Genomic DNA, 14,668 nt, shown 5'->3' with positions numbered 1-14,668 from the left:
TCATGACCAAATTTTTAATATATCAAAAACCAAATATTTCATATTTTCATTTATATTTAAGCCTTCATCCACAGTTCTTGGTTCATAGCTCCCCAAACTTCCTAACTGTGGAGAACACAAAGATGTCATTTTACATGTTAATTAAATTTGGAAAATGTCCACAGATGGGGTTTGGTTGCCAATGGAACCAACTATGTGATTAGAGGGGTGGAACTTTTAGTCCTACTCCCTGACCTCAGAAGGAACAGGGACTGGAGGTCAAATCAATACCCAACTGCCAATGATTTAATCAATTCTGCTTATGTAATGAAGCCTTATAAAACCCAAATGGACAGTGTTTGGAGAACTTTAGGTCAATGAATATGTGGCAATCGGAGGAGAATGGTATACGCTGAGAGTGAGCATGGATGCTCCACACCTTTCCCACATAACTTGCCTTATGTATCTCTACCATTTGGCTATTCCTGTTTTTTTCCTTAGTAATAAACCAGTGATAGAGTAAGTAATGTTTCTCTAAGTTCTGTGAGTCGCTCTAGCAAATTAACTGAGCATGTCCTGGGAACCTATTGTTTATAGCCAGGCACTCAGAAGACAAGGAAGTAACATGGGCTTGCCACAGGCATATGAAGTCGGGGGGTGGGGGGGTGGGTGGAGTGTGTGGTGGGGCAATCTTGTACTGAACCCTTAACCCCTGAAATCCGATGCTATCTCTAGGTAGATTGTGTCAGAATTGAGAGGAATTCTTAGACACCCTGCTGTTCTCAAAGAATCGTTTGTTGGTGTGGGGAAAACCTCCACACACATACTGGAATTGGTACCAGAACCAATTTAACCATCTCTAAGTATCTGGAAGCCAAGAAAGAGAGTTACATAGGCATTCAGAGCCAGAGGCACAAAATCTCAGACATACCATGAATATGGGCAGATTTCCCAACCAGATGACATCTACAGGAAAATTCTACCAGGAAGGTAAGCTCAAAAGTACTCACAAGGCCAAGAACAAAGGAAGGTGAGGAACTGGAAAGCAACTGTTAACGCTATACCATGACCCAGCAGTTCTATTTCTAGAAATGCATCCTCAGGAAATAATCAGAATTTTTTTAAAAAAATTTTTTATTTAAAATTATAAAATATTAAAAAATCAGAATTAAAAAAAATTTTAAATGTTTCTTTTAAAAAGTTATTTTTTCAGTGTTCCAAGATTCAGTTTATGCACCACACCCAGTGCTCCATGCAATCAGAACTTTTTTTTTAAGATTTTATTTATTTATTTGACAGACAGAGATCACAAGTAGGCAGAGAGTCAGGCAGAGAGAGAGGAAGGGAAGCAGCCTCCTTGCCAAGCAGAGAGCCTGATGTGGGGCTTGATCCCAGGACCCTGGGATCATGACCCGAGCCAAAGGCAGAGGCTTTAACCTACTGAGCTACCCAGGCATCCCGCAATCAGAACTTTTGACAAAATTTATTCTAAATATGTAAAACAATAGCATCTGTAACAGTAAACGATGGTATCAAAGTGAATGTGTAACAGAAGAGATGAGGTTACATAGATTATGGTACTTTCATGCGAGTGAGTAATACCAGGTAGTCAATAAAAGCCATGTCCTAGAAAGCTGACTAAAGCAAATCTTCTCACAATGTATTGTTAAATACAAAAAAACAAGGTATAAAACATTTAAGGACAACCTAAAACAATTTGCTTCATGAAAGAAAATGGTATTTCAACAATACAGATCGCCAGTTCCTACCCAATAACCATTCTCCCCTTTACCAACAGGAATAGAACTCGAGAACGTAGTGGGCAGCAGTGCGCCTCTAATAAAAGCTGCATTCCCCCAGGTCACATAGGTAGGGGCTGTCAAGAAAGCATGAAGTTGTGAATGCAAGTTTCCAACAAACTCTTTCAAGAGGCCTTATTTAGCTAGCAGCACCCTTTCCCCTTTCCTCCTTCCTGGGTGCAGAGGTCATGGTTAAAGCCCCACCAGTCATCTTATGACCATGAGGACAAAGGCCTCACACTGACGATGGCACAGAGAGGGGAGCTTGATACTATCTCAGAGCTGCCCTAACATCCCTGAACTTAACACTATGGATGACCAGAGCCTACACAATGAATGAGAAGAGCCAAATGTTTTCTCATGTTAAATGGAAAACAATAGCAGCTTTAAAAAGCCACTTTTCTAAAGCTGCTACTATTGCAGATTTTTTGGTTCTCTCAGCTGACTGGTATAATGCTACTCTGTGTGTGTGTGTGTTTCTGAGACAGAGAGAGAAAGTCACTGGACACCAATAGGGCCAGCTCTACCTGCACAGCCAAAGACACCCGAGAACGGCCCTTGGCCCATGGGCCTCTCACCTGTGGCATAGCTGCATCGCCTCTGCAGCTGCTGTGGCCTCATCCAGCAGGGATGCGTTGGCCATGTCCATGCCCGTGATGTCGCACACCATGGTCTGGTAGTTTAGTAAACTCTCCAGTCTCCCCTGAGATACTTCTGGCTGGTATGGAGTATACTGGGTGATCCTGTGAAAGACACAAAGGCTATGTCCAAACTGTGACTTCACTATCAGAAAAGTGCACGAGATGTGTTCATTTTGGAATTCAGTAACTGGAATTAAGTTTGCCTTCTTTGAGAATTGTGTTATCAGTAGGGATGCTTAGACTTAAATCACAGTAACAATATTATCTTTAATTTGGCCATGTTCAGTACTTACATTTCTATTTTTTAAGTTGCTTTTTAATCTTACAGGTCTGTACTAATAATCTTATCATATGTACGTGTTTTATTGTAACCTGGTTCTTAAATCCACGTGAGTTTACCTACGGTAATATAAACACAAATTTTACTTCCTGTTATCTTTCTTCTAGCTAAAAGCCTATCTCAATCACAGTCCACAATAGGAAAGCATCTAAGAATTTACTATCTATACTCAAAAGTGGTATTTTTTTTTAAGATTTTATTTATTTACTTGAGAGAGAGAGAGAATGAGAGAGAGAGAGCATGAGTGGAGAAAGGTCAGAGGGAGAAGCAGACTCCCTGTCGAGCAGGGAGCCTGATAGAGGACTCAATCCTGGGACTCCAGGATCATGACCTGAGCTGAAGGCAGTCACTTAAGCCACTGAGTCTCCCAGATGACCCACAAAAGTGTTGTTTTATGGGGATCTTTGTTTTTATACTAAGCAGCAGAGATTCTATGTGCTCCTAGGAAATTAAGAGAGGTCTATTTAAGAACCCTGACTATTCAGTTATTAAGTCTGGAGAAGTTAACTCTGCAGCTATCAAAATTCAAGGATATAAATGGTTAGAAGACAGCACAACAAGAGTTTTAGTCTTGTATCTTCTAGTTATTAGCCAGAAATATTTCTTCAGGTATTTGAGCTAATCCGTTTTGTACTTTAATCCTTTTTTCATTACTTCACTCATCCTACAAACTTTATTACTTGCCTATAACCACCAAGAACTAGGCTATGTTCTGCTGATGATACATCATAAACAAACGGGTAACAGTCCCTGATCTCAATAATATGCTGTCATGGGGAAAAAGAGATAATAAATAAATGAAATCATTTCAGAGTGATAAATTTTTTTAAGAAAATAAAATCAGGTGATATGAGAGGGTGACTGAGGACTCGTAACACAGTTGCTATCTTTTCACCCAGATTCCATTCACTTTACCACCAAAGTGGGTCAGATTGGGGTCCATGCTCCCACATGTGATTGACATTGTTTTATAATTCTGTTGTTTTTGTTCTCCTAAGCCAGAAAAGTATTAGGAAAAAAAATTTTTTTTCTTAAGCCCTATCCCTTTCTGTCTTGCTCTGGTAATCATGTGCAGGATATTTCCATCCTTTTTCTTTTCTTTCTGAAGGCTTTGAAATCAATACTTCTTATGTTTGAGGGGGAGTGGGTGGGGGAACTTGCCTAACCAAGCAGTCCAATGTCAAGAGTTTGAAATAATTTTAAAACTTTTAACTGGCATAGTTGTGTGTGTGTATATGTGTGTAGGTGTATAGCAGAGTACATTTTTGCTCCAGTTAACTCCTTGAACAGCCTGGCTTAGCAACTGTAAATCAGTTTGCCAAATTCTAAGTGGGTGGTGAACTGGAATGAATGAGGCACACAATACATGTTGTAGACAAAGTAGAAAAGGAATCTGAGTAGAAATGGGGTCACACAAATGGCACAGACAAGAAGCAATTGTGACCTCACAAACGATAAGACTTTCACACACAGCATGGCCTGCCACCACAAAGACATGCTTAGATTGCCTGGCTATCTGAAACTTTCATTTTATTCAGAGTCGTTATTTTACATATAGACAGACACACAAACTTGTTCAGGCACACACGTGAGCATACACAAATTAGCTGGTCCATCCAATAAACGGGAAAGATTCGGAATACCCATGGACACAGCATATACAATAGGAATAGAGACAGCAATATTCCAAAGAATTCATCACAGCACTGAATATTGAAAAAGGAGTAATAACAACAACACAAAAGCAACAAAATGAAGTGTTCACTGAAAAGAGAATTATGCATACATAATACTACACATTTATTGAAAATAATGCATTAAAGAATAATTCCTGACATGAAGGTGCTCCTGATATATGTATTTAAAAAGTACAAGTGTTAAATACCATGATCCCATTTTTGTAAATTTTCTGATTATCTTACACCTTTTTATTATAAAAATTTGGAAAATTCAGATGAGAAAATAAAATCACCCATTATCTGAAAACTCCCAAGATAACAACAGTTACAATTTAAATGCATTTTTCAATGTTTTCTTTTCTCTTTTATGACAGACACACTCAAGTATGTTGCCCATTTTTCTGTTGTGGTATCTGCCCCTTGTTTATTTGTGACTTCTCTTTATAATTCCTTTTTCTCCAGCTTTATTGAGATAATCGAGAAAACGGTATATATTTAAAGTGTACAGGGGCACCTGACTGGCTCAGTCAGTAGAAGGTCCGACTCCTAATTTTAGGGTGGTAAACTCAAACCCCACACTGGGTGTGGAGCCTACTTAGTAAAATAAAATAATAAAAAATAAAATATATAATATAATGATTTGATATACATATTTTGGTACCACAGTCAAGCTAATTAATTTACTCTTTCTACACCATAATCATATTTATATTTAAAATAATATTATATTCTGTGTAAAGTTTTATGCCCTGTTTTGTTAACAGTATCCCATGAACAATTTCTAATAACTTCAATATTGTTCAATGACATAATTTTAACTGTTATGTAGCATTAAATCACCTTATTTACTATAATTTATTTAAGTACCCTCAAATTAAGTACCCTCTGTCTTGGGGCGCCTGGGTGGCTCAGTGGTTAAGCTGCTGCCTTCGGCTCAGGTCATGATCTCAGGGTCCTGGGATGGAGCCCCGCATCGGGCTCTCTGCTCAGCAGGGAGCCTGCTTCCTCCTCTCTCTCTGCCTGCCTCTCTGCCTGCTTGTGATCTCTCTGTGTCAAATAAATAAATAAAATCTTTAAAAAAAAAAAAAAGTACCCTCTGTCTTATTTCCTTCAGATAAATTGCTAGAAGTAGAATTTTGAACTGTATATGATAATTAATTTTAAGGTTCTCAGTACATATTGCCATGTTCCTCTCCAGAAAGATCATACCCTTCCGTACCCTATTTAGTACTATAATGATCCACACATTTCCCTGCATTATCATGATACTAGTATTAAGAAGCCCTGGGTTTCAACCTTAATTCTTTTTTTTTTTTTTAAAGATTTTATTTATTTATTTGACAGAGAGAGATCACAAGTAGGCAGAGAAGCAGGCAGGCAGAGAGAGAGGAGGAAGCAGGCTCCCTGCTGAGCAGAGAGCCCGATGTGGGACTCAATCCCAGGACCCTGAGATCATGACCTGAGCCGAAGGCAGCGGCTTAATCCACTGAGCCACCCAGGCGCCCTCAACCTTAATTCTTTAACATACTACCTGTGAATTGGGACAAGTAAACAAATCTCTCTCTCCCAGTTTCTCTTGGTGATCAATGAAGATAACATCACCTATATCGTTATGTTCTTAGCATTCAAAGGAGGTTAATATATAAAAAGCATATGGAAATGGTAAAATCCTGCCCAAATATTAGTTGTCTTAAAAAGGGTTTTTTTCCCATTATTTTGATCTTTAAGAGGATTTACTCACAATTCTGCTCAGATATTATTAGGTATTCCTATTTGGAAAGGTTTTTTTCTGAAAATTTATCACAACTTTGTCAGCTTCACATTGCCTATTCTTCCTCCAACTAGATCCCCAAATACACTAGTTTCTCTTCCTGAATATTCTTATTCCTTCAAAGGTGTTGTGCTAGTTCTCTGCAGTAGAAACTGCAGTTTTTTTGAGCCCAAATCATGATCTATTCCCATTAATCTTCCTTCCAATGCCCCATATCCACAACTTGCCCTTTGTTACCTTACTGCCCTAATGCTGTGCTTAAAAGAGGAACTTACTGAAGATCTGTTGTACAGAAGTGTGTAGTATTTGACTTCCCTTTTTAAATGGAGATGGCTCCCCATTACTTGCAGGAAAAAACCCCAGCCATCCCAAGTATAGTCCTCCATACCTTAGACCACACTGTTTGTTTGATAACAGACTTTGAGATTTAATATTTTCTTCTCTTGCCAGCTTTTCTTGCCTTGCTCAACACTCTAATAAGCCCAAACTTAGACTGAAGGTAATTAGTCCTGCTAAAGGTAGAGAGTTTTATAATTGTTTTCTTGCAAAAATAAATATATGATCCCACTTCTTTTATTTGTGAGCTTCTTTTAGTCTACACATTTTCTGGAAAACTATAGTAACAGGTATTAAAGGTCTTAACAAAACTATTAAAAAACTCAGGACAGTGAGTCTAAGGCCCAAGGACACTAATAAACCCTCATTTCAGGAGAAAAATGCTAACACGGACCTGCTGTCATCTATACAAAGGTTTTGCTGACTCAATTAGGCAAAATGTGGTGATTAAGATGGGGTGTCTGTGACCTACATTTTCTATTTCTTCTTTTGTTTAAAGATTTTATTTTTAAATAATCTCTACACCCAGCATGGCGCTCAAATTCCCCACACTGAGATCAAGAGTCTCATCCTCTACCGACAGAGCTAGCCAGGCATCCCTACATTTTCTTTATTTCAACTGACTAACTCAATTCATTTCTGCTTCTAGATGTATTTTAATATATTTTTAAAGCATCTGCACATCCAAGAAAGCATTTTATCTGGCTCAAACAAGATGCTTATATATTTAACATGGCATTAACATTTATCCCAAAATAATCAGTATTTTCTACGATTTTGGGCTGTGACATTCTTGTGGGATTGAGAAAGGAGGTAGTGCAGTAGGACAAACATTCATGAGATTCTCTCCTTTTAATCCCAGTGCCAAAGTTACTCAGAACAGAAATAGCCACAAGGAAAATTTAAGTGTTTTTCTATTAGTTACTGATGTTATCAGTCATGAAAGATTTGTTTTAACAGTGGACCCCATAAAATAAAATTTTGGACCTGATGTAAATTTTCTTGTAAGGGCCCAAATGTTTGTATTCTTTTGAAGCTATGTTGTCCATTTATTTTCACCTCACGTCACCGGAATTTGTTGGTTCTGTCTCTATGGAAACCATTCAGAAGGGTGATACTGTGAAATCTCCTTGCCCTCATGTGCACAGCCCTCTCTATCAGTGCTGGTGAAGTACAGTATTACCCTCTGAGATTCAAATCAACTTTCAGTGAATGGAAAGGAACAACATTTAAAATGTGCCCAAAAACCAGGACTGAAAAAGCAAAACAACATTGTTTCCCTCTCAAAATGCTGGCAGCTCCTAAAGTAAATTAACACATCCACTCACAGCCAGGAAGCAATATGGTGAATATTCTCTATGGCCACCAAGAGTGAAGGGCTCTGGCCAGTATTCAGAGAGCTAAAATGCTGCAGCTCATTCATGTACTTTTGAGGCTTATTTTGTAAGGGGAAAGACAGGCCATTTGCTTTTGAAATCAAACTTGGAGTTCAACCATGCAAACTTTTGTCAATACCACAGTGGAAAAGAAACCTCAGCAGTGCAAATTATTCACACACACACTAAAAGCAAAAAACAAAAACAAAAACAAAAACAAAAAGCACCTAGTTCTTTGATGGTTCTTTCCTGTTCTCCTACTAATGAAGAAATGGAGCATATTGAAACTAAAAGCTCTGGCCAGGAGGCGGGAGTGATTAGGCCAATAAATCTGGCTCCTCTAATGATGGGACATGAGCGACTTCATCCAGGACAAAGCACTCTGATGAACAAGGACTGCTCTGCTATTCAAAAGCAGAAAAAGGTACAAAGGTGCTGTGCTTCTCATCTATCCAGGCTAACCTCTGCCCTAGCCTAGACAAATGCTTTGTGCCTCAGAACTGCAGGTGTGGACTTGAGGCAGCAGATGAGGGCGGTGTGTACTGATGGCCAACACAACGTCAACTCCTCACAGACTCAAACACACAAAAACCAGCTTGTGTGGGGAAATGGGGAGAAAACAAGCTTGTGTGGGGAAACGGGGAAACTCACGCAGATCAAAACACAGTACTCCTGTTTTCAATCTAGTAATACATTACCATCCTGTATTCTCCAGTAAATTCCGCAAAATCGTCTGTGGTACAGAGCAGTTATAATAGCCCATGCCCATATACGATCTCCAGATCTTGTTTTTGCTGGAAATGGCATGCAGAGTTGTAAGGATTTCATTTTCACCTGATTACAAAAAAGAGAGAAATATTATAAACAGAAAAACATATCAAAAGAGAACTCTAACTATAGTGTAAGAACTTTGTTTTCTTTGAATATATATATGAAAACAGTTATATGAAAAATATAAGAATCAATTCCCCAACAATACTACATAGTGCATGCAGAAATTTTTTTTAAAATCCCAAAACAGCACTCAATTACCCCTCCAGTTTGGTTCCCCATAACTTTTTTTTGGCTCTTCTTTTTTTGGCTTTGTTAGACTTGCCCAATTTTAATATTTGCCACATTCTGAGTTTCTACTGTTCCCTTTACATTTCTATGGTATTTACACTTTCTACTTTCTTGGGACACCTGGGTGGCTCAGTTGGTTAAGTGTTGGACTCTTGATTTCAGCTCAGGTCATGATCTCAGAGTTGTGAGATTGAGCCCTGTGCTGGGCTCTCTGCTCAGCATAGCATCTGTTTGTCCCTTTGCCTCCCCAACTCTCGTTTCCTCCCCACCCCCAACTAAAAAAATAAAATATTTTTTAAAACCTCGCCTTTCTCAGGGGAGCCCTCCTATACTGTTGGTGGGAATGTAAGCTGGTGCGTGCACTCTGAAAAAGAGTATGGAGGTACCTCAAAAAGTTGAAAATAGAGCTACCCTATGACCCAGTGATTGCACTACTGGGTATTTACCCTAAAGATACAAATGCAGTGAACCAAAGGGGCACGTGCAACCCAATGTTTATAGCCGCAATGTCCACAATAGCCAAACTATGGAGAACCTAGATGTCCATCCACAGATGAATGGATAAAGAAGATGTAGTGTGTATACATATATATATACAAAATGTATATAAAAGTATCAGTTACACACACACACACACACACACACACAAAGGAATATTATGCAGCCACAAATAAATGAAACCTTGTCATTTCCAACAATATAGATAGAATTAGGGTATTATGCTAAGTGAAGTGAGTCAGTCAGAGAAAGATACTTATATGATCTCACTGATATGAGGAATTTGAGAAACAAGACAGAGGATCATAGAGGAAGAGAGGGAAAATGAAAAAGATGAAATCAGAGAGGGGGATAAACCGTAAGAGACTCAATCTCAGGAAACAAACTGAGGGTTGCTGGAGTGGAAGACGGTGGGAGGGGATGGGGGGTGGGTGATGTATATCAGGGAGGGTATATGCTATGGTGAGTGCTGTGGATTGTGTAAGACTCGTGATTCACAGACCTGTACCCTTGGAAACAAATAATATATTATATGTTAAATTTTTTTTTTAAAAGATTTTATTTATTTATTTGTCAGAGACAGAGGGAGAGAGAGCGAGTGAGCACAGGCAGACAGAGAGGCATGCAGAGGCAGAGGGAGAAGCAGGCTCCCTGCCGAGCAAGGAGCCCGATGTGGGACTCGATCCCAGAACCCTGGGATCATGACCTGAGCCGAAGGCAGCGGCTTAACCCACTGAGCCACTCAGGCGTCCCTATATGTTAAAATTTTTTTAAAAAAGTAAATTCTGCTTTCTCTTAGTAAAATACTGTTTTCCTTTTTAAACTGCCTTTATAATACCAATATTGATATGTCTTAAATAATGCATGATCTATATTTTTCTCTAAAACTCCTCTACTAACTCTTATGTTTTTTCCTTTGCGTCACTTACAGGGCTACTTATAAAAAGCCCTTCACCCAACAGTGTAAAGTAACAGCTGTAATAGAAGATGCAATTTTAACCAGCATTCCCATTAGGACACTTCGATAATTAAGAAAGAATTATAAAAGTTCTTGGATGCAGGTGAGACCCTATTTGGGGTCATTCATATAGTAACAACAAAATCTGACCTCTGAGCATTACTCTTTGCCAGGAGTCATACCAAATGCTTTTCTTGCACCTGAGGAATCTGAGGCATGTATAGGATCACTTGCCCAAGGCTACATGGCTTTAAATTGAATGGTTACAACCCGGTCTGCCTGACTCCAGATTCTACACTCCCCCCACCAGGCCCAGTACAAACTAGCTTCAGGCACAGCACTTATACTAAAAGATAGTTTCTAGATACAAATGACCTTACATGGTTCTTTTTCTGCCCTTCTGCCTATAGATACATCATTGCAGTAAAAATTTAACTACTTGGGCAAATATATGGCTCCTCTAAGATTTTCTCAGGGATTCATTCACTTAAATTTTATAATTGTCTGATTTTATTGTTACTATGTCAGAGAAAAATCTATATACAGCAGTCTCTAAAATGGAAAACTAGATAAGAGGATGCTTCACTTTATTTTAATCCAACTGAACTCTGTGACTATTGCTCTCATTAATCCTTCTTTATCCTCAATGAAAACACTTTTACCCTCCATCCCACCCTCCCACTCCACATGCTTTCACAAAAAGTAAATTTACAAGAGATGTGTCATTTTGCCAGATTAGGTTAAGGAAAGAGAAGACAGTTTTCTAGGTATCAGTTTCATGAGTAAGTATCATCCAACTGCCTTATGATAGACAATTTTACCTTTTTCCATTGAAAGTTTAGGAAATGTAAGTGAAAATTCAATAAACCAGTATCTGAGGAGTTATGCAAGTGCAGCATCCTTAGAAGCAGTCATGCAAGAAATCCACTCACTTCCCAAAGCTTTCTTACAAGAGGGTGATTGAGAACCCACTACGAGTTGGGATTGACTAGCAGTGCCTGGTAGGCACACAATTCAGCAAGGCCAGCTTCAATTCAATTGCACAATTCTGTGCAAGAAGGACAGGTCCCTGTTCTGTATTATGTCATGAGGACAAAAGGTCTACCTCCCAAATGAAAATGGTCTGTGAAGGGCTTTATCTGTCAAATCAAGGGTTTAACCTTTAGGTGGGGGCACCTGGGTGGCTCAGTCATTAAGTCTGCCTTTGCTCAGGTCATGATCCCAGAGTCCAGGGATCCAGTCCCCCATTGGGCTCCCTGCTTGGCGGGAAGCCTGCTTTTCCATTTCCCACTCCCCCTGCTTGTGTTACCCTCTCTCACTGTGTCTCTGTCAAATAAATTAATTAATTAATTTAAAAAAAAAAAGAGTTTAACCTTTAGGAGTAACAGAGTAATGAATAATATCTTTTTTATGTTACAGAAAGATAATTACTGATATGGTGACTAGGTCAGAGGGGAGACCCTAGAAACATGGAGATATTGTAAGAAGCTAGTACTTTAGTCCAGAAGGGAGATGGGCAGAAGAGTGCCATGAATTGAACTGTGTTTTCTAAAAAGATATGTTAAAGTCCTAACCCCTGGTGAATATGATATTATTTGGAAATACGGTTTTAACAACGTAATCAAGTTAAGATGAACTCATGCTATTTTAGGGTTGGTCCTAATTCAGTGACTGCTCTCCTTATAAGAAAAGGGAAATTTGGATGCAGAGCTACACATATGAGGAGAATGCCACGTGAGGACAGATCAACAAGCCTTGCTTCTCAAGCTTGACTTTTTCTATTTACCTTCTTTTGGAATAAAGTGAGTTAAACAAATGAGCAGACATCTGTACACCAAGGACACTCCTGAGTCATCAAGAGTAGGGTAGGTTCTTGGCCATGCTTCTGAAATGCTTCCCATTTTACTCCAGAGCAAACCCCACAGCCGTGCACATTCTTCTCACTCTTCCATCCAATCTGACAAAAACAGCTTCCTCCTGTAAACAGGCCCAATTCCAGTAACTGTCTTTCTTATGAATGGCTTTGAAACTGACCAGGGGGAAAGGAGACAGAAAGAGAAAGGGAGTGTCCATTAAGAAACACTTGGAAAAATAAAGAAAGAAACACTTGGAACAATGTGTCACTCTCCAAGTTCCTGCCTATAGTCAGTCACTGTGCATTATCGTGCATCCCCAGTCACAAAAGTCCTCCAGTAGTCCTTCAGGAATTCAAGCAATATGTTCTTTTCTTACGGAATAAATGCCCATTTCTGACCTTGTTTATTCCTCTGCTTCTGAGCATTGCATAATGCCCTGGTTCTAATGTACCAAGAAGAGAGTTCAGTGACCTCAGCACCACTCTCTAAGAATCCACAGGTGGATCTCCATACTGTTCCTCTTCACAGAATTCCGAATGAACGCTTTCTCCTTACGTAATTCTAAAAGAGACTTTCCAATAGCAACTCCCTTGTCACCAGCACCTAAAATAACAAGGGGGGCTTTGTACTGACCACTGCACCAAACAAATACTCCTAACAGGATCAAGCCAATTAGTTTTAAATACTCCATGCACTATACGCCCAGGTCTTAATTTTCCATGTATGAGAATTTTGACCAGAATTGGAAAAAAATATCATTAGAATAGACAGGCAGGCTGTAATGGGCAATGTTCCTTCTATACTGAAACACACATGCATACACACATTGTTCCCCACACTTAAGTCGTTATCCCTAACACATAACACTATGATTACTTTTTGTGTCAATTGTATGAAAAAATGTACCCATGCTTTGTTTTTGTTTCTTGGCAATCTTAAAATCTTAGGTCAAAGTTTCCAAGGAGAGAAAATAAAGGATTCTGCCATTTACATTAAAAAAAGAATAAACAGGGGCGCCTGGGTGGCTCAGTGCGTTAAGCTGCTGCCTTCGGCTCAGGTCATGATCTCAGGGTCCTGGGATCGAGAGTCCCGCATCGGGCTCTCTGCTCAGCAGGGAGCCTGCTTCCTCCTCTCTCTCTCTGCCTGCCTCTCCATCTACTTGTGATTTCTCTCTGTCAAATAAATACATAAAATCTTAAAGAAAGAAAGAAAGAAAGAAAGAATAAATACATATGCATATGCTACATAGTAACAGAATATCTTGGGAATGATTCTCAAGAAACTGATAGGAGGAGACTGAAGGAGTCTTGCTTTTTCCTATATATCTTTCTGTGTTTTTAAATTTTGGACAATATGCCTATGTTATTCAAAAATTTAAAAATTCAATTAAAATGTTATGTGCAGAACAAAATCCTCCTTGTTAAATATATGAGTGCAGACGCCTTTCGGTGCCCACAGTGGCCAAAGGTCCACAGGGCATTTTCCGGGAAGTCCAGCAGCAACGAGCACAGAACAGCCACTCCACCAATGTCAGCCTCCCTCCCACTCCCTGCCCTTCGTGTACTTGGCAAGATACTCAGAAAAGGTCTCCAAGGAAATCATCAGGACTGAAAACCAACACAATCATATTTGAATTTGCCCAGAAAGGCCTTTTTCTGCCAGAGGCTGAAGGGGAAAGCTGGGGCCAGAATGTTAGGACAGAGACTGCCTTAGCATATTTTTCTTGCCAACCTGCAGATCCTTGACTTCAAAGCTGCTTAGAAAAGCATGGGGTGGGGTCAAGGGTCTCAATCAAGATAAACAGACCATGAATGACAGCCCTTGTCAGGCCATTTTCTGATTTTCTGAGTTGAACCTGGAATTTGGTACAAATTCCATCATAATGTGCAGCCTTTCTGTATCATCACCTCATCATTTGCAGCACCCCACTCCTCCCCCATAACCGCCTGACTTAAACTCACTTACCGAATCCATAAATGCTACTCCCTCTTATGCGTTAAATTTCCTCCCCCAACAAAGAACAATTTCACAAACAAAGTCTGTGAATCAGAGAATTTCTCCATTCCAGAAAGGTAAACCAATCTGTAAGCTCTGTATCTTGTAGAATAAGGACACCACAACTCTTCAAATTGAACATTCTTTGATACTCACAAAGGGGAACCTGTGACAAGACATGCTTGGGACAGGACCATGCAGGCCTGACTGGGGCTCTGATCCACCTGACCCTAATCCTGCCAGATTCTTTCCCATCTTATTGCTCAGTTAATTAACATCCCACTTCACCCAGCCCCTCATTACCCCAGGGGTTAAAGCTCTCCAGCGGGCACCTCCAAAGCCAAAAGGAGCTGAGGCAGGTCCAACCTGTGTTTGTGA

At 39.5% G+C, this 14,668-nt stretch overlaps 1 protein-coding gene across 1 annotated transcript in view; it reads right to left on the bottom strand.

Annotated features, from left to right (window-relative positions):
* Positions 1-14,668, bottom strand: part of GLDC (glycine decarboxylase) — a 95,670-nt gene that overhangs the window by 68,099 nt on the left and 12,903 nt on the right. The window contains exons 3-4 of the mRNA XM_044265703.1: positions 8,620-8,755; positions 2,357-2,521 (exon numbers count right to left, since the gene is read on the bottom strand). Of these exons, the coding sequence (XP_044121638.1) occupies positions 2,357-2,521; positions 8,620-8,755 (301 nt within the window). The remainder of the gene's footprint in view (positions 1-2,356; positions 2,522-8,619; positions 8,756-14,668) is intronic.

Source organism: Neovison vison, chromosome 9 (assembly GCF_020171115.1).
Source record: "Neovison vison isolate M4711 chromosome 9, ASM_NN_V1, whole genome shotgun sequence".
NCBI classification, from domain to species: Eukaryota; Metazoa; Chordata; class Mammalia; order Carnivora; family Mustelidae; genus Neogale; species Neogale vison.
The sequence above is the reverse complement of the archived record's forward strand: the minus strand, read 5'-3'. Positions and strand labels throughout refer to the sequence as shown.